This window comes from Scyliorhinus torazame, chromosome 1 (genome assembly GCF_047496885.1).
Source record: "Scyliorhinus torazame isolate Kashiwa2021f chromosome 1, sScyTor2.1, whole genome shotgun sequence".
In the NCBI taxonomy this organism is placed as follows: domain Eukaryota; kingdom Metazoa; phylum Chordata; class Chondrichthyes; order Carcharhiniformes; family Scyliorhinidae; genus Scyliorhinus; species Scyliorhinus torazame.
The window spans coordinates 345,712,183-345,738,069 of NC_092707.1; the positions used below are offsets into that span (position 1 = coordinate 345,712,183).

The 25,887-nt window shown below is 43.9% G+C and overlaps 1 protein-coding gene across 2 annotated transcripts in view; it reads right to left on the reverse strand.

The window, feature by feature from the left end:
- Positions 1–5,273: 5,273 nt before the first annotated feature.
- The window catches only part of mrps10 (mitochondrial ribosomal protein S10), a 43,102-nt gene continuing 22,488 nt past the window's right edge, over positions 5,274–25,887 (reverse strand). For both annotated transcript variants that reach the window (XM_072509982.1, XM_072509973.1), the window contains exons 5-7: positions 13,059–13,167; positions 5,515–5,604; positions 5,274–5,426 (exon numbers count right to left, since the gene is read on the reverse strand). In XM_072509982.1, coding sequence (XP_072366083.1) covers positions 5,340–5,426; positions 5,515–5,604; positions 13,059–13,167 — 286 coding nt within the window. In that variant the 3' untranslated portion in view covers positions 5,274–5,339. The remainder of the gene's footprint in view (positions 5,427–5,514; positions 5,605–13,058; positions 13,168–25,887) is intronic.

Below are 25,887 nucleotides of genomic sequence, written 5' to 3' on the forward strand. Positions count from 1 at the left end.
AATAGCAATGTAATTCCAATATTAAAAAGTTTAAAGCACAAAATGGATAATTACAGGCATCTTAGCTTCAAATCCAAAGCAGGAAATGCTTGAGGTATTCTACAAATATACTTTTAATGGGCATTTAAAATAGCAGTTACTATACCGAACAATTGGCATGGTTTTAAAAGTAATAATCGCCACATACAATATAGAAATGCTCAGAACAGGTAACTAAGCTAGTCAACATGGGTAATCTAGTAGTTGTAATTAATTTGGATTTTCAAAACGTTTTGTTAAAATTCCTCACTTTATACAAATGGGAAAAGTTATAGCTATGGCATGGATAAATTGTCTTGTCAGATTGAGTTTTGACCTAACAGTGGGCAATGATGGTAAAAGTTCCTCCTCCGAGAAAGTAATCATTTACATTTCACATATCTTCTAAGATGCCACTTGTTTACAATATTTATGAATAATATAGAAAATTGCCTAGCTTAGCAGTCCTTTTTTTTGTTACATTCACTGATATAAAACAATTGGCAAGTAGTGAATAGAAAGATTGGTCACTTGCAACAGTTACGTGAAACATGACAGATAGGCTTTAATATGGAAAAATGTAGGATAATGTAGGAGCAGGCAATAATAAATGTGCACAGGAAGATGGGGAGCTTTTTAAGATAAGGTATTGAGAATTGTGGGGTTGGGCTACATTCAGCCCCTGGAATGCAACAGCTGCTTTCCTCGGGCAAAAGAACTAAACACTTTGAAAAGTAATCCAGCTAACAAAAAAATAAAGTAAAATGAATAAGATGGCTGAGTGATGGACTGAAAAAGATGATTTGTGTTCAAGAGGAGTAGCAATACTGCTTGATATTTATTTCCACCTAGAGATGTAGGGAATCAACTGTGAAGGTTGAGAAGTCCATATTGGAGCATGCAGTGGCTGTGTGGACCAAATGGCATCCTTTCACTCCAACTGTAGTTATGGATTGTACCAAGAGGCAATAGGGGCTTGTGGCACCATACCGTAGCTTGATTGTCATTTGGAATGGAGAGGAAGTCAAGCAGAGGAAAATAAATGGGACAATTCTGCAGTGGTTCATCCTTGTTTTGTTCATTTTGTTTGAACAAGTAGTTGGTAACATCCCTTCACAAAAGCCATAGGCTGTGAATTTGGAAAAAGTAATACAAATTAATGTATGTAATTCTTTTTTATAAAAGGAAATAGATCTGTGAGAAATGTCATTGTTTTAAGTTGCAGAAGATAGATAATTAGTAACATTTCCAACCGCCAGTACTCTTTGTCCTGATATGGATACCTCTGGCTGCTTCACATAGTTTCACTTCTATTTCCAAACCTTTCTCGTATTATAATGTTTTATGTTTGGGTAACCAATTTTTTTAAGCTTCTGATAATTCTATCTGAAGTTTTCAAGACTGATCTAATTGATACTATTTCTGATGTCTTCTGAGAGTTTGCCAGGAACACAATCTGTGAAGATGTCGCTTGGACTTGAAAGAAGAAAAAGACAAGATGGTCTTCTCTTCTTACAGCTCATTACCATTTTTCATTGCATGTAGTCAGAAAGAAAATGGGTGTTGTCTGCACGATCCTCCACTGCAACCCTATCCAAAAATAATAGTATAGCACTAAGTTGTGGGAGGCTAAAATATCTCAAGTTAGTGTAGATATGTTGCTGCAGCTGTGGGAGAGGAAAATAATTGATATTGGCCATTTTCTAGTATTACTTTTGACAGATAGGCGGCGGGTTGTAGTGTATAGCTCAAGTAATAGTCGCAGTCCAGAATCCAAAATTAGGTGCTGGAAGGGTGTCCATGCCAATGGCAAACTAAGATGAGCAATACATGCTGGCCCAGCCAGTGCCACCCACATCCTGTGAAAGAATTTTTAAAATCTGAATAATATCAGGGGAGAAAAAGGAGAAGAAATCAAACTGCTGAAAATTTCTGAGTGCAAGGGATTAATTAGATGCATAAAATAATCCTTGAGTAAATTGGAAACATTTCCTTAAGATTTGTTCAAAGTGAAAAATAGTGCAGCCATGTGTATTGAAAACTTTACTGAACGGCAACATTGCAGTGTGCAACGGTTAGAAAAATCAAAAACAAGCAAAGGTTTAAAAGAAATGTGAACTAAAAGTATTTTTAAAAATAAATATGGTAAAAATGCACTGTTTCCAGTAGTTGACAGATATTGCAGAGCAAAATTACATGAATTTGAAATAATAATATGCAGAATGAAAGAAGCACTGAAGTTTTTGTGATGAGACTCTGGCTGTCCGGCTTACTAGTCTTGAATAGTGTTTACCAAGGTATGGTGCTGCACACTCAACAAACTTGCGGAAGAAAAGTGTTAAAGACAGTGGAACATTGCCAAAGACCGAGTCCATGAAATACTTTCAAAGGTACATTGTTCAACATTGTACCAGATCTTAGAAATATTCTCAATTCAAAACTGATCCATTATAATCTTTCAGTTTTAAAATCTAAGAATTTACTTTAGAGATATAAAAATCTGGAGTGCTCTCCTTCATCCACAGTGATTAGTTTCTGTTTCAGCTAATAAAATGCATCTTGCGCAATCAGAAATTGTCAAAGCAACATGTGTTGGGAGCATTTAACACAACTGCTGATTAAATAAAACCAGAAAAGTGAAAGAAATTTAAGTTGCTACTTTTATCAGAACTGTTATTGTTAAAATACCTGTTTGGGAAAAGAAGTGCCCAGATGTTAAATCAATAATGTGATGCTACTTAAACAAATTGTGTAAAGCTGCCCACAATTTGAGGGATTTAATTAAATATCCATTTTCCTCCATATGATTACTTCCATTCCAAAATTATATGAATGTTATTTTATATATTTAAAATCTGGCAATAAGATTTATCGCACATGGTGAACATGTGCTATGTAAATAGTTCGCAATTTAAAGTATATTAAATTAGCAATTTGAGATCTTATTTTTGATTTTTAAAGCCCCTATTCATTATTCATTACATTACCCATATTTAAGCTGAAAGCTTAAATGTCTCATATTTGGGTTCACATTTAATTTGATTTGCCAAACTAACTGGCTTTGCATTGCAAAAAGGTACACAAGCATAGAAATGATTGCAGCATGACGCATGATGATCCTCAATGTAGGAAACCTTCCTGAGGGTTACTTCTGGAAATGGTGGACTTTGCTGTATTCCATGGGCATTTATTGTGGGTGATAAACTTTGTGTGAATTAATAAATTCTGCTTTGAAAATTAACTGTGTCTATTTTTGCACTGAGAACTTTCTACTCACATTCAAAATTTGAACAATAACTTTGCATTTACACATGGATGCAATAGTGCAGTAGCTACACTATTGGACAGGTAACCTCAAGGAATGAACTAATAATCCAGAAAAGACAGCATGAGGACATTTTAATTCATAGCTATAATGACACAGAAGGAGGCCATTTATCCATTTTGAGTTCATGGAGCAGTCCAGTCAATCCCATTTCCCCTACTCTATCGTCTTAGCCCTGCAAGTTAATTTCCCTCAAGTGCCAATCCAATTTCCTTTCAAAATCATTAATCATCTCCCCTTCCATCACCCTTGGCTGCCCATTGATGTGGCCTAGCAAGTCATTCATTTGTATTAAAACACAATGAAAATAACCAGTGACTGCAGTGGTTCAAGGTTTGTCTCAGAGCAATTAGATGATTAAAAAATTAATGGTCTTTCCAGCAACATCCACTTCTGAGAATGAATTAAAAAGATAATTTGTAGATATTGCGATGCCATAGAACTATGAGGTTTACAAAATGGGCTATTTAGATCATGTGCCTGGCTCATTGTTAGAGCGATTCAAGACTACATGCGTGGCCTTGCTGTCATCTGCCTCAAATATTTATCCAATTTTCCATTTAAAAGATGCAATGGAAGGGTTTCTCAGGCTTGAGAAGATCAAGTTCACCTTGAGAAGATCGATGCTAGGGTTCGCCCGGAAGTGGCAGCCGTTTATCAACTTCTTTGGGGAAAATTAAGCTGTCAGTGGATACAATGGGGGGGTGGGAGGATGGTTGAGGCAGGATTAGTAAGTGGGGAAGGGGGACTGGGGAACAGTGTATGTAAGCCATGTTGGCTGGGTGTTGTTGGGTGGATGTTACGTACTTTGTTATTTTTCGTCTTGAAATTGTTGTTAAAAATTTATAAATACCGTAATAAATTATTTTTTTTAAAAACAGATGCAATGGATTCTGCCTCAACCATTCCCTATGGCAAAGCATTGCATGTGCCAGTAACATTAAATAAATAAATTTCTCTTCACCTCTCGGTGAAGATTGATCCTCCATTGTATTTTCCTATAAATACACCTTAGACTTTTCTGATGGTGAAATAGTACCACTCTCAAATACTGTTTTATAACTGGTTTCACAACAGTAACAATGACTATTATAAGTTCTGTGAATTTAATGTCCTTACTGTGTGCATCTGAAATTGCATATAATCCTGTAAATTTGGGTTAGCCATTGCCTTGCACAAGTGTATCAATACCTCTAGGCATTCTGTGCTCTGATTTATAATATTGAAATGCTATGTTTATTTTATGGCTTTATCTCTTCGCAGTTGCGTCTTCAGGAAATTATGTATTTGCACCACTAGATGCTAATCCACATACTTACATCTTCCATTGAATGTATATTCGTTTTTTCTACCAAAATACATTCCCAATTGTCTCTGCATTAAGTTGTATTTGACACCAGTTTTGGCCATTACAGTCCCCTTGTTGTTTGGCTAACCAACTTTTGTGAGAGTTAGGTCAAAAAGGCAATTTCCATAAGTACACTGAGTTCTCTATGAACCAAAACAGAATTGACAATTGACCCTAGTTATTATTTACAATACATTGGAGATGAGGCAGAAATTCTGCTTTTGTAAAGATACTTAGATAAGGTTGGCTCAGCCAAAGTATTTCTCCAATTCCTCATCTCATCCTCTCCTGAACTACTATCTACCTAAACTCAGTTACAAACAACTGTAATTGTTGATTTCTAGTCCTTTCTAATGCAGATTATTTGGACAGATGCCTAAAGGTTTCATTAATTTCCAATCTATTACAAGTGTTTATATTTAGTACCTCCACCGTTTGCTTTATTTAGTAGTTTAACCCAAATTCTGATACATTTGAGGGTGCCTGCAAGTGTAGTGAAATGGTAAGCTTTATATTTTTCTGATTTCAGGATATGCAGCCTGAATAATTCAGCACAAAGGTAAAATAATTTGACAAAAGTAGCACTTAGTAAGCGATTTTCATTTAAAATAAATTGAGCAAACAGTTACATGAGAATGTCAATTGACTTTAACTGTCTGGTTTTCCTTCATTTTTAGATGAATCCATGCTCCAAACAGGTTCTTTAATATGTTCTGGTAGCTTTTCTAACATGGTCTGAAAAGACAAGAAACGTTTAATACATTACAGACATATATGACAGACAAAACAGTTCAATTTGTACAAGTACCAATACAAAACTGACCTTGGTCACCTCCATGGCAAGCCCTTCTGCAAGATTGCGCTGGATATATTCCAAATAGACACTAGCAGTACTTCCAGTCAGATGTTTGATCTAGTAGCATAAGTATTAAAAGTAAGCCTGAATGTTTCAATCATACAACAAGCATAGATTTCTAAATTGCCCTCAATTTCACAATTCGATTGTACTAGAGAGAAAATGTTAGGCACCAGTAAAGTTTTTTTTTCTTGTAATTTGAGGATTTGTAAAGTGACTGGAGTTGAGAATAGCTCATTGATCAACAGTACTTATACTATGGAACTGTGTGAAATTCATTAATAAAAAACCTGGGGAAAATATTGACAAAAACAGGTATTGATTGGTAAATAAAGCTTGCTATCTATTTATGAAGCATACAGTGGGTCTATCTGTAGGATCCCTACAGTGCAGAAGCAGGCCATCAAGTCTGCACCGATCGTCTGAAAGAACACCTTACCTAGGCCCCCTCCCCGCAACCCCACCTAACCTGCACATCTTTGGACACTAGGGCACTCTTTTAGCATCGGCAATCCACCAGGAAACTGCACATCTTTGGACTATGTGACAAAATAGATTTAAATTTTGTTAACTTGACAGAATGTCATGCCTCATGATCACTACCAGTACATAACTGGCAAATACATTTTTTTACTTGCTTAATGAGGGGCAAAGAAAACAAATTCAGTCTCATACTCAAAAGTTTATGTTTGAAATCACAGCATGTTTTTAGTAATAGTTGTGCAATTATTATGGTTACTTTAGGTAGGATTATGGTGGTCAGAATTTGAGGATGCATGTTAGCATTCAAGGTTAAAATGGACAGGTGGATGAACGGTTATAAGAACAGATTGGCTGAATGTAACCAAAACAATTTTCCCATATGGATAGTAAACTTGTCACTGACTGGCTGGGCCAAATGTCCTGTTTATGGTTGTAACTTCTATAATGTAGGCCCCTCAGAAATGGGGGAATTCATAACAGGGAACAAAGAAATGGCTGAGGAACTAAATTCGTACTTTGCTTCTGTCTTCACAAAGGAAGACATGAATAATGTACCGGAGGTTCTGAGAAACACAAGTTTTAGTGAGGATCTGAAGGGAAATGGTTTTGGGGACATTAATGGGATTGAAGGTAGACAAATCTCTAGGGCCTAATAATCTTCATCCCAGAGGATTTAAGGAAGTGGCCCTAGAAACAGTAGATCCATTATAGAAGTTACAAGGATGTCTCGGAGCGGGTACAGGACATTCTGGAGGAGGAGGGTGAACAGCCAGTGGTCGTGGTACACATCGGTACAAATGACAGGTAAAACAAGGGATGAGGTCCTAAAAGCAGAATACAGGGAGCTAGGAAGGAAGTTAATAAATCGGACCTCGAAGGTAGTGATCTCAGGATCACTACCAGTGTCACGTGTAGTCAGAGTAGAAATGACAGGATATATAGGATGAAGACGTGGCTGAAGGAATGGTGTCGGGGAGGGTTTCAGATTCCTGGGGCATTGGGACCAGTTCTGGGGGAGGTGGGACCGGTACAAACTGGACGGGTTACACCTGGCAGGACTGGAACTGATGTCCTAGGGGGGCTATTTGCTAGAGCGGTTGGGGAGTGTTTAAACTAATCTGGCAGGGGGGTGGGAATCGATGCAGGAAGTCGGGAGGTAGTAAAACAGGGACAGAAACAAAAGGCAGTAAGGGGGAAAAGTGTAAGGCAGAGAAGACATAGTCAAAAATCAAAAAGGGCGACAGTACAAGGTACAGTGACTGAGGGGAGCTCAGTGAAAAGGCCCAGTAATACTAAAAGGAATAAAACGGGATGTAAAAACATAAATGGAAAGCGAGACGGCAGGTTGTTACATGAAGATATAGGTTCAATGACAAGGAAAATTAGGAGGAAAGTTAAGAGGAAAAATAACTTAGGAGAGGTTACTGGTCAAGGTGTTAAGATTCAAAACAGAGGTATGAAAGCCAACATAAGTGTACTTTACCCGAATACTCGTGCATGACTATAATTTAGTGGCCATTACTGAAACATGGTTAAAGGATGGTCACGACTGGGAGTTAAATATCCGAGGGTATCAAACTATTGAAGGACAGAGTGGATGGTAAGGGAGGTGGTGTAGCTCTGTTATTTAAGGATGACATCGGTGCTATGGAGGATAAGGTTGAATCCATTTGGGTGGAAATCAGGAATAGTAAGGCGAAAAAGTCACTGGTAGGAGTAGTCTATAGGCCACCAAATAGTAACATGGTGGGGCAGGCAATAAACCGAAATAACGGATGCATGTAGAAATGGTACAGCAGTTATCATAGGGGATTTTAATCTACATGTCGATTGGTTTAACCAGGTCGGTCAAGGCAGCCTTTAGGAGGAGTTTATGGAATGTATCCGCGATAGTTTCCTAGAACACTATGTAATGGAACCTATGCAATGGACTAGCTGCCAAAGAAGTTATATCTTTATACAGTGCAATGAATGTAGTCGAGGGTTGATGTTCCGTCAAAAGGGTAAAATGATGCCCATAAAGGTAACGGTGGAACCTTCTTGCACTGAAATTTATGCTGAAAACGTCTTTTTCTAGTTGAGCGTAATTCATTTCTGAGCTAGTAAGAGTGCTATTGGTCGTTCTTATCCTGAAGGCATAATGTTTGAGACGACTGCACCAACTCCATAGGGTGAGGCATTGCAAGCTAATTGCAACTTCATTTTTGGATTATAATGAACCAACAGCTTTGACTTCAGTAAAGCTTCTTTCACTTCGTTGTAAGCATTTTCATATTCTTCTGACCAGTGCGATGCTTGTGGATAACACAATTGCTTTACAGCTCCAGGGTTCCAGGTTCGATTCCGGCTTGGGTCACTGTCTGTGCGGAGTCTGCACACCCTCCCAGTGTGTGCGTGGGTTTCCTCCCACAGTCCAAAGATGTGCAGGTAAGGTGGATTGGCCATGCTAAAAATTGCCCTTATGTTGGGTGGGGTTACTGGGCTCTGGGGATGGGGTGGTAGGGTGCTCTTTCCAAGAGCCGGTGCAGACCCGATGGGCTGAATGGCCTCATTCTGCACTGTTAATTCTATGAAAATACGAGGGAACAAGTGGTCTAGATCTGGTCCTGTGTAACGAGACAGGATTGATTAATGATCCCAAAGTTAGGGATCCTCTTGGAAGGAGCGACCACAATATGGTGGAATTTAAAATACAGATGGCGGGTGAGAAGGTAAAATCAAACATCAGTGTTTTGTGCTTAAACAAAGGAGATTACAATGGGATGAGAGAAGAGCTAGCTAAGGTAGACTGGGAGCAAAGACTTTATGGTGAAACAGTTGAACAGTGGAGAACCTTCCAAGCGATTTTTCACAGTGCTCAGCAAAGGTTTATACCAACAAAAAGGAAGGACGGTAGAAAGAGGGAAAATCGACCGTGGATATCTAAGGAAATAAGGGAGAGTATCAAATTGAAGGAAAAAGCATACAAAGTGGCAAAGATTAGTGGGAGACTAGAGGACTGGGAAATCTTTAGGGGGCAACAGAAAGCTACTAAAAAAGCTATAAAGAAGAGTGTAAACTTGCTCAGAATATAAAAAGATAGTAAAAGTTTATACAAATATATAAAACAAAAAAGAGTGGCTAAGGTAAATATTGGTCCTTTAGAGGATGAGAAGGGAGATTTAATAATGGGAGATGAGGAAATGGCTGAGGAACTGAACAGGTTTTTTGGGTCGGTCTTCACAGTGGAAGACACAAATAACATGCCAGTGACTGACGGAAATGAGGCGATGACAAGTGAGGACCTTGAGATGATTGTTATCACTAAGAAGGTAGTGATGGGCAAGCTAATGGGGCTAAAGGTAGACAAGTCTCCTGGCCCTGATGAAATGCATTCCAGAGTGCTAAAAGAGATGGCTAATGCACTAGTGATAATTTACCAAAATTCATTAGACTCTGGGGTGATCCCAGCGGATTGGAAATTAGCAAACGTGACACCACTGTTTAAAAAAGGTAGGCAGAAAGCGGGTAATTATAGGCCAGTTAGCTTAACTTCGGTAGTAGGGAAGATGCTGGAATCTATCATCAAGGAGGAAATAGCGAGGCATCTGAATGGAAATTGTCCCATTGGGCAGACGCAGCATAGGTTCGTAAAGGGCAGGTTATGCCTAACTAATTTAGTGGAATTTTTTGAGGACATTATCAGTGCGGTAGATAACGGGGAGCCAATGGATGTGGTATATCTGGATTTCCACAAAGCTTTTGACAAGGTGCTACACAAAAGGTTGTGGCATAAGAAAAAGATGCATGGCATTAAGGGTAAAGTAATAGCACGGATAGAGGATTGGTTAATTAATAGAAAGCAAAGAGTGGGGATAAATGGGTATTTCTCTGGTTGGCAATCAGTAGCTAGTGGTGTCCCTCAGGGATCAGTGTTGGGCCCACAACTGTTCACAATTTACATAGATGATTTGGAGTTGGGGACCAAGGGCAATGTGTCCAAGTTTACAGATGACACTAAAATGAGTGGTAAAGCAAAAAGTGCAGAGGATACCGGAAGACTGCAGAGGGATTTGGATAGGTGAAGTGAATGGGCTAGGGTCTGGCAGATGGAATACAATGTTGATAAATATGAGGTTATCCATTTTGGTAGAAATAATCGCAAAAGGGATTATTATTTAAATGATAAAATATTAAAACATGCTGCTGTGCAGAGAGACCTGGGTATGCTAGTGCATGAGTCACAAAAAGTTGGTTTACAGGTGATTTAAGGAGACAAATGGAATTTTGTCCTTCATTGCTAGAGGGATGGAGTTTAATACTATGGAGGTTATGCTGCAATTGTATAAGGTGTTAGGCCACACCTGGAGTATTGTTTTCAGTTTTGGTCTCCTTACCTGAGAAAGGACGTACTGGCGCTGGAGGGTGTGCAGAGATTCACTAGGTTAGTCCCAGATCTGAAGGGGTGAATGGGCACATGCATGGCAGATGTAGTGTAATGTGGATAAATGTGAGGTTATTTGCTTTGGTCTCAAAAATAGGAAGGCAGATTATTATTTGAATGGATGTAAATTGAGAGAGGTGGATACTCAGTGAGACCTTGGTGTCTTTGTGCATCTGTCCCTGAAAGAAAGAGTGCAGGTACAGCAGGCAGTAAAGGCGGCAAATGGTATGTTAGCCTTCATAGCGAGAGGATTTGAGTTCAGGAATAGAGATGTTTTGCTGCAATTGTATAGGGCATTGGTGAGGCCACACCTGGAGTATTGTGTGCAGGCTTGGTGCCCTTATCTGAGGAAGGTTGTTCTTGCTATGGAGGGAGTGCCGCAGAGGATTACTCGGCTGAATCCTGGAATGGCAGGATTGTCATATGAGGAGAGACTAAATCGGTTAGAATTATATTCATTGGAGTTTGGAAGAGTGTGAGGGGATCTCATAGAAACTTACAAAATTCTACCAAGATTAGACAGGGTAGATTCAGAAAGAATGTTCCTGATGGTGTGGAGAACAGAACTAGGGGTTATAGTTTGAGGATAAGGGGTAAACCTTATAGGACTGACATGAGGAGAAATGTCTTCACCTAGAGAGTGGTGAATCTGTGGAATTCACAACCACAGAAAGTAGTTGAGGCCAAAATGTGTAATTTAAAAAAGGAATTAGATGTAGCTCTTGAGGCTAAAGGGATCAGGATACTGAACGTGATGATCAGCCATGGTCATAATGAATGGTGGAGCAGGCTCAAAGGGCCGAATGGCTTCCTCCTGCTTCTATTTTCTATGTTTAAACTAACTTGAACAGGATGCAATGGGAGTTTTCTTTAAGCTTGAGGTGCTCCATTTCATAATAAACTTGTGTTTCTACACTGTATCCATTACTAAAATCGCCATAGTCTCAGATGACCATAGGCTGCATTCCACAATGAGGGGAAGAGCTGACGGGTGGTGATTTAACCTAAGGATCACCACACCTCAAGCAAGGGGCAAGGTTGAGAAGGCGGGGCCTTTTTGAATCACTTCCACCAGTACAGGAATTGAAACTGCGCTGTTGGCCATGCTCTGCATCACAAACCAGCTCTCCAGACAATGGAGTAGGCTCCTCAAACCTGTCTCACTATTCAATGAGATGAAGACTGATCTCCACCCTAACTTTATATCTCCTAACCTTTTAAAGAAAAGCTATCAATCCAGATTTAAAATTATCAATTTATGTAGCAGCTACAATTGTTTGGGGAAGAAACATTAAATCTCTGGATTAAGATAGATGCTAAAATAACAAACCTTTATGAAAATCCACATTTTGTTTAATCATAATGGAGAAATTTGACCTCAGACCAAAAAAAGAATTACGGACAATTAAAAACCCAGTTATTCTTTATTCAACAAGGTGTAGTTTTTAAGGGTTTTTTAAAGTGAGACCAATTTCCTGATTGCTTAAGGATTTTTCTCTGGGGCACTTCAGCAGCATGCCCTCTGAAGAAGTGTAAAATCATTCATAGCAACTTTTGACATTCCACTTATTCTGCACACCTGCAGAAATTACAGTTTCAGTGGCACAATGATGGCAAACATTCACAGTTCGCCAACATTACTATTGCAAAATCTGAGCCATCACTGCTGATCCTACAAGTTCAGGCAAGTAAAGCAAATTTGATAACTGCAGATAAAAGCAAATTACTGCGGTTGCTGGAATCCAAAACAAAAACAGAAAATGCTGGACAATCTCAGCAGGTCCGACAGCATCTGTGGAGAGAAGGGAGCTAACGTTTTGAGTCTGGATGACTGTCAATGCTGATGACAGCAGATTTTGATTAAGAACTAGCATCTGGCCACCATCGTATATTAAGAATTAATCGTTGCCTTCTTTGGTTTCACCCCCCACAAACACAAAGATGTGCAGGGTCGGTAGACTGGCCATGCTAAATTGCCCCATGATCGAAAAAAAAAGAATTGGGTACTCGAAATTGCTTTTAAAAAGGAATTAATCGTTAAAAGAAAAATCAGAAATAAACAAATCACATTAATTAATGAAATTTACACCACTACCTGACAGATTAAAGAAATTAACACTCTCATCTCTTTGTACCTTGTACCAGAAGCCTCATTTTTAATGCACATTTGTCAATCAAGTCACCTTTTATTCCAGTAGTCACACCTTTCCTCACATTACTGTGCCAAATCGAAATACTTCTGACTCTTATTGCTCTGGTCAGGTGTTTTTCCTAATCAATAATATGTATAAGTGATATAAACTGAAGACGTGATTCTTGTTTATAACTCTCCCTGGCAACATTAGGAGAGTTAAATGAGAAAGAAAATGCATGTTTACCAAAGAGCATAAGAATTCATGTTAATCTGGGCAGCCTAAGTGAATGAGCAGATCAACAGTGAAAAATAGAAAGCAAGTGTAATAATTAAACTGACATTCACTTTAGTTTCATTTAATGGTTCAAAATTATAAGAAGTTTGAATATTTTTTGTCTCATCAGCTGAAAGTTTATAGTAAAATATCCACTATACCTGAGATTTCTATCTGATATTTCACCTCTTACTTGCCTCAATGCATCTGTAGTATGTTCTCATCTCATACTGAACTCTGTGCTTCTTGAAAATGTGAACAGATTTCAGGAGTGTCATTCTATCAATTTTCCTTGCTGGTTCATACCTAAAAATAGTTTTATTTAAAAAAAATCAGATTCACTTCACAAAATGTTATTTTGAACCACAGACATCAATTTTTGTTTTAGTGATTTTACAAATTCAATGTTCCAGAACTGTATATAGATATCAAAATGACTCGCTTCAATGTTGTTGCAATGGTATGTTTTGTAGAGGAATGTGGAGAAAACTAGACAAAAGTACAAGCCTAGACTAATGCAGACAAAACAGAAATAGTTTCCTTGCAGATTTGCCAATGTAATCAGTGGAACGCATGACAAAAAGAAGTCGAACAGCTAAAGATGGTTACACGCACCCATTCTCCAGAGTTTCCACTGATTTTCAGTCAAGGTTCCAGCATAAGATTTGGAAAACTGCATAGGAATTATTCCCCATAATACGCATCTGGAATTTCTTTTTCTCTTTATTTTTAGAAAATATTTTATTGAGGCATTTACCTCAGCCAACATGGCTTATACAAACAATGTCACCTTCCCAAACCACCTCTCCGTTGGTTCTCCTATCCTGACTCATCTCTCCCATGCCTTCCCTTTCCCACCACCCCCCTGCTGACAGCTTGTTTCCCAAAGAAGTCGATGAACGGTTGCCACCTCCGAGCAAACTCGTGCAACAAACCCCTCAAGGCAAATTTAATTTTTCCGAGTCTGAGAAACCCCGCCATGTCGCTATCCCACACCTCCGACTTTGGCGGCTCAGAGTCCCTCCACCATAGTAAGATCTGTCTCTAATGCAGCAAAGATTCAGGGATGGAATAGGGAGGTGGGGGCTTTGTGGATGAGAATAGAGGCGGATTCTTGCAGGGAGTCGGGTTGCGGGCACTGGCAACGGCATTGCTCCCGATGGCTCCAGGGACATATTCGGTGAGTCCAGCGGTGGTGGCTCGCTGAAGATTTGGAGGCAGTTTAGGTAACATTTTAAGTTGGGAGCTGGATCGGGGATGTTGATTAGGGGGAATCATGGGTTTGAGCCATGAAGGATGGATGTACGGTTCTGGGGATGGGAAGAGAGGGGGAAATCAAGGAAATGAAGGATATGTTTCTGGGAGGACGATTTGCAAGTCTGGAGAGCTGGGCAAGATGTTTGGGCTGCCACGGGGCAAAAATTTCAGGTATATGTAGGTGGGGGACTTTGCGAGGAAGGTCTTCCCAACCTTCTCTATAGTGCCTGCCTCCTCATTGCTTGAGGCAGTGCTGTCAGTGGGGGGGAGGGGGACGTCTCTGCGATTTACAGGAGGATTTTGGAGGAGGATGGGGTGTCCATGGAGGGGGTTAAGACGAATTGGGAGGAAGAGTTGGGGGCGGCATTGGAGGAGGGATTGTGGTGTAATGTGCTACAGAAGGCAAATGCCTCGACTTTGTGCACGAGGCTGGGGCTGATGCAGCTGAAGGTAGTGCACAGGGCACACCTTACAGTCTAGAATGAGTCGGCTGTTCGATGGGGTGGAGGATGTCTGTGACCGATATGGGTGGAGCACTACGAACCATGTACATATGTTTAGGTCCTGCCCGAAGCTGGAAAGGTTTTGGAGGACGGTGTTCAGCATTATTTCGGGGTTCTACATGTGGTGGTGGAGCCCAGTCTCCCAGAAGCCATATTCGGGGTGTCGGACCGGCTGGAACTGCAGGCGCGTGCAGGGGCAGATGTTTTAGCCTTCACCTCACTGATTGCTCACTGATGGATCTTGTTGGGGTGGAGGTCAGCTTCTACACCCTGTGCCTCGGCATGGTGGGGGACCTGTTGGGAGTTTTTGACCCTGGAAAAAGTGAAATTTGCTCTGGGAGGGGGCAAGTGATGGGTTCTACAACAGTTAGGGTTTGTTTATTTTGCATTTTGGGGAGATGGTTATCGTTGATTGCTATGGGTGGGGTTGGTGCATTGGTGGGTTAGGGGGTTTGTGCAAATTGTAAAATTTTTGTAAAATTGTGGAATAAAAATACTTTAAAAAAAAGTAATGGTGGGCAGTGTTGTGTTACCTTCGTGGTCGATAATACGTGTTACTCAATCCTTTGTTGATGGTGAGGTCCTCTGAATCTTGTTGAAGACTCAAACTCGTCCAGTAACAACAAAGATTTATTGAGTAACTATAACTATTAATGCACGAGTTCTTTACCTTAACATGGAAACTAGGAAATGGTTAACAAGATTTAACAATAATAACTAAACGTAACTCCACTAACTGTCTATGTGATTCTGATGTTACCCTGTTCACAGTGCACCCACGCGAGAGAGACCCCGTGTGGCTGCTTTTATACCCCTGTTGGTCCAGCCCTCTAGTGATCATGTGGTGCTGCTATTTACCCATTAACCCCTCATGTGCATGCACCTAGAGATCACTACAGTCAGGAAGCTATTGAATTGTTGCAAAAACCCATCTGATTTGCTAATGTTCTTTAGGGATGGAAATTTGAAATCCTTACCTACGTGTCAGCAGACCCAGCAATATGAATGACTCCCAACTGCGCTGTGGAATGACGTAGCAAATCACTCAGTTGTACCTAATCAATACCAAAAAGTTCAAAAAGGAATAAAAATAGACAGATCACCCAGCACTGGCCTAGGCAGCGGAAACTATAAAGGCACACCCTGTCCTATCTACTCTTCCAAGTCCATTTCATTGGGGGATATACCAAAATTGCGAAAGCAGGCCCACAGATTAGTCAAGCAACAGCCTTACATTATCATACTCAACTAATCATATATTACAGCCAATGTCCCACACCATCTTTGGATATGTCCTGTCTCTGGTAGGGCACAGCCACCAGAGGCGGTGGAATTGTGATACACAATCAGAAGGAGTTGTCCTTGGGAGTCCTCAACATTGACCCCGGACCTCATGACGTCTCATGGCATCAGGTCAAACGTGGACTAGGAAACCGCCCGTTGACCATCACCTACTGAATTAATACTCTTCTTACATTGAACAACAGTTGGAAAGCACAGTAAACTCTAAAGATTTCTTCTTCCGAACTAGCTGCACCCCTAGAGCTGTTCCAGTACATTGACAACACTGACACCTGCCTAACAATGTGGAAAATTATCCCTAAAAGTCCTCTCCACGAAAAGCAGGACTAATCTATTCCGGTCAATTACCAACATTTTTGTTGACACTTGATCATCAGCAAAGCAATGGAAGGTGTTGCAGACCATACTATCAAGTAGCACTTACACTGAAATAACCTGCTCACTGATGCTCAGTTTGAGTTCTGCCAGAGCACACAGCTCCAAGCCTCATTACACCTTGGTCCAAACATGGGCAAAAGAGCTGAATTCAAGCGATGAGGCAAGTGTGACTAAACCTTAACATCAAGGCAGCACTTGACCAAGTGTGGAATCAAGCAACACAAGCAAAATTGAAGTGAATGGGAGCCAGGAGGAAACTCTCCACTGGTTGGAGTCATGTCTAGCACAAAAGAAAATGGTTGTGGTTGTTAAAAAACCAGACACCTCACCCCAGGACATCGCTGCAGGAGTTCCTGAGGGTAGTGGCCAAGGCCCTACCATCTTCAGCTGCTTCTGAACTAATTTCAGTCCAACGTATGTTCAGAGATCAGGATGTTTGCTGATGATTGCAAGGGTTCAGTACCATTCATGACTCCTCAGATAGTGAAGCAGTCCATGTCCACATGCAGCAAGACCTGGACAACATCATCCTAACTTGGAACTATATCGCCGTTCTTTCACGGTCACTGGGTCAAAATCCTGGAACTTACTTCCTAATAGCACCGTGACTGCATCTACACCACCTGGACTGCAGTCATTCTAAGAGCTGGAATGAATGGGCCCCAGCAGCAGGTGCGCCTGTAAAATGCCACAAGTGCTGCCTACCTGCCCATGCTGCAATTTTACCAGCAGCTGATGGGCTGGGAGGGTGTGAATATCAGGAGGTGGGAAGGGGTTGTGACGGTGGCTGGAATGTGGGGGCATATCTGGCAACTCGCTGGCCTTTGGGCCACTTAATGCCCACCAACACTGGAATTTAACCAGCAGTGGAAGAACCCATGCCAAACATCCAACCCACCAGCTTTCTCCGAGTGTGCTGATCACGCAAAAAGGGATGGGTGCCTCCTTAACAGGATCCAAGGGCCAGGTCTTCATCACCCCCGTCTCCGCCCCAATTCCCTTCCCCACCCACTGCTCGTCTATCGAGGGCCGCAACCCCCTCACTCCCCGTCTCCGCCCCAATTCCCTTCCCCACCCACTGCTCGTCTATCGAGGGCCGCAACCCCCTCACTGGGATGTTCAAGCCAGGCCCCAATGATGCCCCCAGACATATCTCCAGTTCTGGTTCCAGCACAGCACACCTTCCTGCAAGCCTCACTGAATGAGTGTTGGCAATAGTCACCACTCCTAGTGAAACTGCCGGCACAGAGATCTTCCAGCCACTCTGAGGCAATACTTGCTGTTCCTGAGGGGCAGCAGTTCCCACCTTAAGTCAATTAATGGCAAAATGGCTGCGGAGCAAGCCTGCCAACCAAAGGCGAGGGCCATTGCCTCCATGCAAAACGCAGTCGTGGAAGATGGCTTACCACCACCTTCTAAAAGGGCAACTTGGGATGGGCAAGAAATACTGGTGTTACCAGCAATGCTTACATCCCATGAAAGAAAAAAAATATGCCATTTTAATGATACATTCAATGTAGCAAAACAGGCTATGATGAAACAGGCAAAAAATGCCATTGAGCCCAAGGAGGATATAAAAGGACAGTTGGCCAAAAGCTTGGTCAAACAGGTTTTAAGGAGTGTCAAAAGGAGGATCCAGAGGTTTAGGGAGGGAATTCTAGAGTTTAGCCCCATGACAGCTGACGGTATGATTGCCAACAGTGGGGCAAAGGAAGTTGGGGATGCACAAGAGACCATACAAATATGGAGCAGGAGTAGGTCATTCAGCCCTTCGAGCCTGCTTCGCCATTTAATAAGATCATGGATGATCTGATAGTTTATCGGGAGTAGGTGGAGTGTAGATTTACTATCACCCCCTCGCTTGCCTAAAATCTATCTCTGCCTTAAAAATATTCAAAGACCACCCCCACAACCCAAAAGATGTGCAGAGAGGTGGATTTCATTTTCATTGGCCATGCTAAATTGTCCCTTAATTGGGAAAAAAACAAAACTGGATACATAACTTTTTAAAATAAAAATATTCAGACTTTGCTTCCACAAGCTTTTCGGGGAGAGTTCCAAAGATTCACAACCCTCTCAGTGAAAATATTTTGCCTCACTGCCATTGTAAATTGGCAACCGCTTATTTTTAAACAGTGATCCCTAGTTCTAGATTCTCCCACAAGAGGAAACATCCTCCCCACATCCACCCTGTCAATACCCTGCAGGATCTAATATGTTTCAATCCGGTTGCTTCTTACTTTTCTAAACTCCAGCAGATACAAGCCTATCCTGTCTAACCTTTCTTCATAAGCCAACCCACACATTCCAGGTATTAGTCTGGCAAACTTTCTCTGAACTGTTTCCAACACATTTACATATTTTCTTAAATATGTTGACCAATACTGGACACAGTACTCCATTAGTAACTCCCATTAGGGGCTGGTTTAGCACAGCGGGGTGAACAGCTGGCTTGTAATGCAGAACAAGTCCAGCGGCGCGGGTTCAATTCCCGTACCGGCCTCTCCGAACAGGCGCCGGAATGTGGCGACTAGGGGCTTTTCACAGTAACTTCATTGAAGACTACTTGTGACAATAAGCGATTATTATTATGTGGTCTCACCAGTGCTACAACTGAAGCATAACATCCCTCCTTTTGTATTCAATTCCCCTCTCAATAAATGCTGTAGTTCTATTAGCTTTCCTAATTACTTGCTGTACCTGCATACTAACCTTTTGTGATTCATGCACTAGGTCACCGCGATCCCTCTGCAATTTCTCACCATTTAGATAATAAGCTTTTTTATTATTCCTGCCAAAATGGGTAATTTCACATTTTCCCACATTGTACTCCATTTGTCAGATCTCTGGGCACTCACTTAATCTACCTACATCTTTTTGAAGCCACCTTATACCCTCTTCACAATTTACTTTTCTACCCATCTTTGTCATCAGAAAATTTGGTAACCATCCTTTCGTAAGAACATAAGAACTAGGAACAGGAGTAGGCCACTTGGCCCCTCAGTCCTGCTCCGCCATTCAATATCATGGCTGATCTTTTTGTGGACTCAGCTCCACTTAGCCGCCTGCTCACTAACACCCTTAATTTCTTTGCTGTTCAAAAATCTAACTCTTTGCCTTAAAAACATTTAACGAGGTAGCCTCAACTGCTTCACTGGGCAGGAAATTCTACAGATTCACAACCCTTTGGGTGAAGAAGTTACTCCTCAACGCAGTCCTAAATCTGCTCCCCCTTATTTTGAGGCTATTCCCCCAGTTCTAGTTTCAGCTGTCAGTGGAAATAACCTCCCTGCTTCTATCTGATCTATTCCCTTCATAATTTTATATGTTTCTACAAGATCCTCCCTCATTCATCTGAATTCCAATGAGTATAGTCTCTTCTATTTAGTCTCTCCTCATAAGCCAATCCTCTCAACTCCAGAATCAACCTCGTGAATCTCCTCTGCACCTCTTCCAGTGCCAGTACATCTCAAGTAAGGAGACCAAAACTGAACACAGTACTCCAGGTGTGGCCTCATCACCATCCTACAGAGCTGCAACATAAGCTCCCTGTCTTTAAACTCCGCCCCTCTAGCAATGAAGGACAAAATTCAATTTGCCTTCTTAATTACCTGCTGCACCTGCAAACTAACCTTTTCAATTCATGCACAAGGACACCTAGGTCCCTCTGTATAGCAGCATGCTGCAATTTATAGTACATTTTGCTGTTATTCCTACCAAAATGGATGACCTCATATTTACCAACAAAATTCATCCAAGTCATTTATGTAAATTGTAAACACGGGGGTTCCCAGCACTGGTCCCTATGGCACACCAGTCATTACATTTTGCCAACCTGAAAAAGACCCATTTGTGTGTATTCAGTTAAAAAAAAAAAAAATTTTTATTAAAGGTTTTCATAAAATATCAATAAATGAGGAAAAAAAATAACCCAACAGGGTTAAGTACAAAACACAATCTAAAAATGCAACCCCCCAAACCCCTACCTCCCCCGTACATAAATAATAAATTAACATTAACACCCCGACTTAACACAACAGGTGTATACACCCCCTCAGACCCTCCAGTGTAAATAACAAAAACAAAAAGTAAACCCCCCCCCTCCACCCGCTGCTGCCATTGATCAATATGTCTATCGTTCTGCCAGAAAGTCTAAGAACGGTTGCGGCCGCCTAAAGAACCCTTGTACCGACCCTCTCAAGGCGAATTTCACCCTCTCCAATTTAATAAATCCCGCCATATCGCTGATCCAGGATTCCACACTTGGGGGCCTCGCATCCTTCCACTGAAGGAGAATCCTTCGCCGGCTACCAGGGACGCAAAGGCCAGAATTCCGGCCACCTTCGCCTCTTGCACTCCCGGCTCCTCTGCCACTCCAAATATTGCGAGCCCCCAGCCCGGTCTGACCCTGGATCCTATCACCCTCGACACCGTCCTCGCTACGTCCTTCCAAAATTCCTCCAGCGCTGGGCTTGCCCAGAACATATCGGTGTGATTTGCTGGGCTCCCTGAGCACCTAACACACCTGTTCTCACCCCCAAAGAACCGTCTCATCCTTGTCCCGGTCATGTGTGCCCTGTGCAGCACCTTAAACTGTATGAGGCTGAGCCTCGCGCACGAAGAGGAAGAATTCACCCTCCCTAGGGCATCTGCCCACGTCCCCTCTTCGATCTCCTCTCCCAACTCCTCCTCCCACTTACCTTTCAACTCCACCACCGAGGCCTCCTCCTCCTCCTGCATCACCTGGTAAGTTTCCGAGATCTTCCCCACTCCACCCCCCCGCCCCCACCCACCCCGAGAGCACCCTGTCCTGTACTGTGTGTGGCAGTAGCTGCGGGAATTCCACCACCTGCCGTCTGGCAAATGCCCTTACCTGTAAATACCTGAAGGCGTTCCCCGGGGGGGGGGGGGGGGAGCCCATACTTCTCCTCCAGCTCACCCAAGCTCGCAAACTTCCCGTCCACAAACAAGTCCCTCAACTTTCCTATCCCTGCCCTGTGCCACCCCGAAAACCCTCCACCTGTTCTTCCTGGGGCGAACCGGTGGTTCCCCCGTAATGGGGTCCACTCCGAGACCCCAACTTCCCCCCTGTGCCGCCTCCACTGCCCCCAAATTTTGAGGGCCGCCACCACCACTGGGCTCGTGGTATACCTCCTTGGAGGGAGCGGCAGCGGCGCCGTTGCCAGCGCCCCCAGACACGTACCCACACAGGACGCCGTCTCCAGCCTCTTCCATGCAGCCCCCTCCCCCTCCATCACCCACTTGCGCACCATCGTCGCATTGGCAGCCCAGTAGTACCCACAGAGGTTGGGCAGCGCCAGCCCCCCCTCCCTATCTCTACTCCGCTCTAGGAACACCCTTCTCACCCTCGGAGTCACTCGCGCCCACACAAACCCCATTATACTCCTGTTAACCCGCCTGAAAAAAACCTTCGGGATAAACACGGGGAGGCACTGGAACAGGAACAAAAACCTTGGGAGCACCGTCATTTTGATTGACTGCACCCTACCCGGCAAGGACAGCGGCAACGTGTCCCACCTCTTGAACTCCTCCTCCATTTGCTCCACCAGCCTTGTAAAGTTAAGCCTATGCAGGGCCCCCCCAGCTCCTGGCCACCTGGACCCCCAAATATCTGAAGCTCCTCTCCGCCCTTTTTAGTGGGAGCTCGCCAATCCCCCTCTCCTGGTCCCCTAGCTGAACTCCGAACAGCTCGCTCTTCCCCATATTGAGCTTGTACCCCGAAAAGTCCCCGAATTCCCCAAGGATCCTCATTACCTCTGGCATTCCTCCCACTGGGTCCGCCACATACAGAAGCAGGTCATCCGCATAAAATGACACCCTATGCTCCTCCCCACCACGCACCAACTCCCTCTAGTTCCTTGACTCCCTCAGTGCCATAGCCCGGGGTTCAATCGCCAGTGCGAAGAGCAGGGGGGACAGGGGGGACCCCTGTCTCGTCCCTCGGTGCAACCGAAAGTACTCGGACCTCCTCCTATTTGTGGCCACACTCGCCATCGGGATCTCATCCAACAGCCTAACCCACCTGACAGACCCCTCCCCAAACCCAAACCACTTCAGCACCTCCCACAGGTACGCCCACTCTACCCTATCGAAGGCTTTCTCAGCGTCCATCGCCACCACTATCTCCGCCTCCCCCCCCCCTCGCCGGCATCATGATAACGTTCAAAAGCCTCCGCACATTCACGTTCAACTGTCTCCCCTTCACAAACCCCGTCTGGTCTTCATGGATGATCTGCATTTGTGTGTATTCATTCATAACATCACAGAATCTCTACTGTGCAGGAGCCATTTGGCCCATCGAGTCTACACTGACCCTAGGCCCAGGACCTGACCCTATCCCCGCAACCCGGTAACCCCACCTAACTATTTGGACACTGAGGGGCAATTTAGCATGACCAATCCACCTAACCTGCCCATCTTTCGACTGGACGAAACTGGAGCACCCGGAGGAAACCCAAGCGGACACGGGGAGAAAGTGCAAGGTTCACACAGTCACCCAAGGCCGGAATTGAACCTGGGTACCTGGCGCTGTGAGGCAGCAGTGCTAACCACTGTCCCCGTTATTTCCTGTTAGCCAGCCAATCTTCTATACATGCCAATATGTTACCCTTATAACATGAGCTTTTATTTTCTGCAAAAATCTTTGATGTGGTACTTTATCAAATATCTTCCAAGACAGTCTTGATCAGCTTACTACTGCGCATTGCCCCTACGCTGGTACAAATTGGAAATCTCTTTAGACAGGCAACAGTTATGGGAAATGGAAATGGTGCTATTGGGGTGATTCCTGTGAACTGTGAGGCAGTTTTACTTTATAATGAAATGGCTTGTGACTACGTTATGCTGAAACTGGGTACCCAAAATTGAACAAAAATTATATTAACATGATGTTGAGTATTGCGATAAAGAGAAGTAGCAGCAGTGATGTAGGCAGGGATTTGACTTTGCTACGAGAATGAAACCATGAATTGATTTGAAAATGTTTAAAGAGTCTTCCGGTGGCGCTCGCGAGCGGAGTGGCTGCGTCGGGAAGAGGCTCCCGCCGGTCCGTGATTTTTCGGGGGTTTCCCCGTGGTTCTCTCTGTTATAAGGTTTCTTCGGCCATTGGGGCCTGAGGGGCGGTCGTCGAGTCGGTCCGGTTTGGAGCTGGTGTGGAGCCCCGCGGGAGTGTCCAGCGGCCGGAGCGGAAGGCATCGACCCAGAGGTCGGATGCGTGGGCGGAGCTTGACACGAGGCGAGGCAATCGAGGTGGCAGGCCTGAGTCCAGAACGCGATGTAGAGGGGGACTAGAGCACACTGGGTGGCTCCCACTGAAAATGGATCTTTGAGGAGTTTGAAGTCCGGTTCCCCGGGGAAGAGATTTCTTGACTTTTGAATTTGGGGGGAAAAAATTTGTGAAAATAATTAGTTAGTTATTTTCGGATTGAAGAAAGAGAGAAAAAATAATAAGCCGTTAGAGGATGCGAAAAGCAGCTGGGGAAGAAGGAAGAAAACCCGGGGGTTCGCCGTTGAATGAGGAGGCCAGCAAAAGCGTTGACAGGATGGCGGATGCCGGACCGCATGGTGGGGCCACACTACTTACGGTGGAGAAGATGACCAAGGTGATGGCGGTGGAGCTGGAAAAGCAGTTTGCGAGGCATATGGAGGCTTTGAGGAAGGAGACAGCGGGCTCATTGAAATCATTGGTGGAGGAGGCAATCGCCCCGGAGAGGGTAGCTGTGGCAAAGACATCGGCCGAGGTGAGAGAGCAGGGCGAGAAGATGAAGGAAGTGGAGGAAGCCGTGTCGCAGCACAGCGACAAGTTCACCTCGATGGGGGACGAGCTGCGGAGGGCTGTGGAGGTCAACAGAGGACTCCGAGCAAAGCTCAAGGACTTGGAGAACCGCCCAAGACGGCACAATCTGAGAATTGTGGGCTTGCCCGAAGGGACAGAGGCCAACAGAGTACTTCGCTAAGAAGTTGGCGGAGCTGATGGGGGAGGGTGAGAACTCCTCCCAGTACGAGCTGGACTGAGCTCATCGGTCATTAAGGCCGAAGCCCAAGGTGAATGAGCCGCCAAGAGCAGTAATTATCTGCTTCCATAAGTACTGCATGAAGGAGAAGGTGTTAAGCAGAAGCGCGAGGTGCAGTGGGACGGTGCTGGAGTTCGGATCTATCAGGACTTGACGGTTGAGTTGGCAAAGAGACGAGCGGCGTTTGGGCGGGTGAAGGTGACACTGTACAAAAAGGGGTGCAATTTGGTATGGTGTACCCGGCGAAGCTGAGGGTAACGTATAACACCAAAGACTTTTATTTTGAGACAGCGGAGGCGGCTGAGGCGTTCGTGAGGGCAGAAAGCTTGGGACAGACGTGAGGAGCGGAACTGGAAGAGAGACTGTGGACTGTGTTTGGGCAGTTGAAAAATGTATAAATCCTACAACTTTCTTTTTACTGATGTGTATTGTAATTTACTTCTCTTTGCATTGTAACAAAGTTCAAGTTAATGGTTGGGTTGATTGGCGTTCGGTGTTGCGACGGTTAAATCTTATATTAGTAAATTGTATGGGTTGGATTGTTGGTTTTGTTTTTTCTTTCTCTGGGACTGGGTGGAAGGGGACGATATACCTTGGCGGGGGGAACCACCCGCGCTAGCTAACTAAAGTCAGCTAGTGAACGGAGGTGAGGTGACTGGAGGGCTGCGGATGTTGGAGCCTGGATAGCAGGCTTCAATGGGTCTACGAGGCGAGCGAGAGGGGGGGGGGAAAAGGGATTGATGCCGGGAGATGTTTTTTCAAGGAGAAATGTAGGGGAGGGCTTATTGGGGGGGGGGGGGGGGGGGGGGGGGGCGTTCGATGTTAACAATGGACAGGGGTGGGTCAGGCTTATGGGGCAGGGCCCAGTGGTATGATGATGGTGGATAAGAAAGGTGGGGGGGGGGGGATGAGAGACCCCCAGTTAGGATAGTCACGTGGAACGCGAGAGGGCTAGGAGGTCCGGTCAAGGGTGCTTGCGCATCTTAAAAGTTTGAAAGCCGGTGTGGCAATGCTGCAGGAGATTCACTTGAGGGTGAAGGACCAGGTGAGACTTAAAAAAGGCTGGGTTAGTCAAGTGTTTCACTCTGGATTTGACAGAAGGGCTCGAGGGGTAGCGGTGCTGGTCAGCAAAAGGGTACGCTTCCAGATGGAGAAGGTGGTGGCAGATCAGGGGGGTAGATGTGGGATTGTGACAGGGGTGCTGGAGGGGAGATTAGTGGCGCTGTTAAGTGTATATAGTCTCAATTGGGACGATGTGGGATTCGCGAAGAAAGTGTTTGAGGCAATCCCCGATTGGACACGCACAAACTGATTGTGGGGGAGGGGACTGGAACCTGGTGCAGGAGCCGAGGTTGGACAGATCACGGCCGCACCCGCTGGTCCCATCAGGGGGGCGAAGGCGCTGGCTCTGCTAATGGTGGAAATGGGAGGGGTGGACCCTTGGAGGTTCCTGCACCCAAGGGAACAGGAGTACTCGTTATTCTAGCAGTCCATAAGGTATACTCGCGGATCTACTTCTTTGTGGTGGGGAAGGCTTTGTTGGCTGGGTAGAA